The 2500-nt window shown below is 35.9% G+C and overlaps 1 protein-coding gene across 1 annotated transcript in view; it reads right to left on the reverse strand.

The window, feature by feature from the left end:
* Positions 1-2162, reverse strand: part of LOC119572308 (UPF0764 protein C16orf89 homolog) — a 12728-nt gene extending 10566 nt beyond the window's left edge. Inside the window, exon 1 of the mRNA XM_037919334.1 lies at positions 1797-2162. Within this exon, the coding sequence (XP_037775262.1) occupies positions 1797-2079 (283 nt within the window). The 5' untranslated portion in view covers positions 2080-2162. The remainder of the gene's footprint in view (positions 1-1796) is intronic.
* Positions 2163-2500: the final 338 nt, after the last annotated feature.

Below are 2500 nucleotides of genomic sequence, written 5' to 3' on the forward strand. Positions count from 1 at the left end.
AATAATTTAAAAGCTACAAATGTTGAATGTCACTTACCTAATGCAAGCTTACCAGCTTTTTTTTTTTTACTAAACCTTTAATTCTAACCCTTAATCATGAACTGAACTGATTATGACATTGCATGTGACCTTGAACACAACTTTGTAATAAATTTTGGAGAAAATAAAGAACTATACCTCAACAAGACTGCTTTTATGATAATTAGAAGGTAAGCTACATAATCCTGGGGGAAGGAGGTCCATGGCTTTGCCTCTAGTGGGGGATCTGGGGATTGCCCAAAATAGGACACAATACCTCAGGGGAAAATAGGGGTCCAGGGGCTTGCCCCCAGTAGGGAAATACCCCAAGGGAAGGGGGTCTAGAGGCTTCCCTCTGATAGGAATTAGGAAGGTGTGTGTGTTTCCCCCCACGCAATCCCCCATTTCCCATATGTCCCCCAAAATTGAACAGGGTAAGAGGAAAAAAATTACAAAAAATAGTTGCAGCTGTCTTCATTAGAATTCCCCAAGAAAACAGGGACAAAGAAATTCTTATTCAAGAAAGGAACTGTATTTTTACAAACAGTTATAGTGAAAGCATAAACAATAACTGTATAAAAAATCAATTTATTTCTTTGTTTCATGCTAAACAAATAAATAAATAAATAGAGAGAGAATGAAATCAAGGATAAACCAGCATTTCTCAATAATCAGACATCACTGAAAAGGTTGAATAATAATGCTGGAAAATATAAAAATATATTGACTGAATACCTTTAAAAGAATATTGCATTTCATCAAATTTATGTTAAGACTGGATTAACACAATATCTTACATAACAAACCAATGATGTAACAGGCCTCTATATAATGAATTCTGGGGTTAGGTGACCAGACAAACCACTACATAATAACATCTTATCATGTACTGTTATTATTCTAAGAAATTATTATGATTATACTTGTCTCTTATTAGAGATCATATGTTTCAAGTGGATCTGAAAAGAAAATCAAAACAAAACAGTATGATGGAAAGAAAAAGGTTGACTTTCAAAGCTGGACATTTATCTCAAAATCATACTGGATGTGTTTCATCCAAATCTATTTAAAACTTACTGTGTTTTGTGATAAAAAGTCTATATACAATATCTTCTAAACAGTTATCTAAAACCAACATAACATAACAACCAAAAGTATTTACACATTTACTCTGCATCACAAACAATAATTATTCTGGTATCAATAGATTGCATGTAATGTCTATTGTGAATCTATAGTAGTTTTAGATACTGAATGATGAATGCAAGTGAAGAGGGTAGGAACTATAAGTGATACACTTTAGGATTTGTAATGAAGATACTAATAGCAATAAAATTTACACTACTATAAACAAATACTCTAGTATTTGATTTTTAGTACATGAGAATTACAATGGGGTTCCATGAGAGCTTGTATAGTGTCAGATAATGGCCACCACAACCTCAAACTGTTGCCTTAGTTAACCTTTGTCGGAGTGCTGAAAAATGTGGAGGTCATGGCAATGATTTGATACTGTTCTAATCTAAGTACTGCAAATATTAATGATGGAACTGGCTTTTGAAGACTTAAACTATTGCAAATGGATATTAAAACTTCTCCAATAATCCAGCGATACCAAAGTTGACTGTACTTGGTAATATGGACCTCTTTTGAACATATACCAAAAGGAAGAATAAGATAAAATGCCTAATAATACACTTCTAACAATAAACAACCACCCAAAAAGTAACTATCAGTGGCATACTAACAACATATTGTAAACATTTATCACAACACACCTTCAACCACCTTCGCCCCAAAGATCCCATCAAAGTTCATCTGCTTGAAGTTATTCTCGTAGTAACTGATGCTGCTGTCGAGAGCCGCAATGACCCTGGAGACAAGCTCGAGATCCATGGTGATCAGGTGGCCCCCGTCCATCCCCTGTGCCGCATCCCTGCTCCTGACTCCACTCTCGAACCCCCTTCTGAAATTGCCACGCCCGCCGTCTCTCACCGTCGTGCCATATTCACACAGCATCACCAGGCTAATCAGGTGAAAAATCAACGTGTATTGAGCCATTTCAGGTGAATATCAAAAGTTCAGGCACCAACATATTCCGGGTCATTCACTTTCACAACCCGATGATACGCTCCATCTGTGAGACTGAGTGATGTTTACATAGATGGCCGTTCGCGGATCTTGCATGCGTATGAATCCGCCGTGCACAAAGAAAGAAAATATTGCAAAGACACGGATCCGGAAACGACGATTCTCTTTGACGATCATAAATGTAAATTTTTTGGCTACATTTCTGAAAGAACAAAGCAGTATAAAAGAGTGTATAGGATATATTTACTTTGATATAACAATGCGTATCTTCATATGATTTCCTGTAAAGTATTACCATGTTATATTCTACCTAATATAGTAATTTACAACAACTATCTCCCTCCTTTATAAGGAAAGAAGTGATTTAGGGGTTAGAGAACTTGTCTATGGA

The sequence above is a fragment of the Penaeus monodon genome, chromosome 4 (genome assembly GCF_015228065.2).
Source record: "Penaeus monodon isolate SGIC_2016 chromosome 4, NSTDA_Pmon_1, whole genome shotgun sequence".
In the NCBI taxonomy this organism is placed as follows: Eukaryota; Metazoa; Arthropoda; class Malacostraca; order Decapoda; family Penaeidae; genus Penaeus; species Penaeus monodon.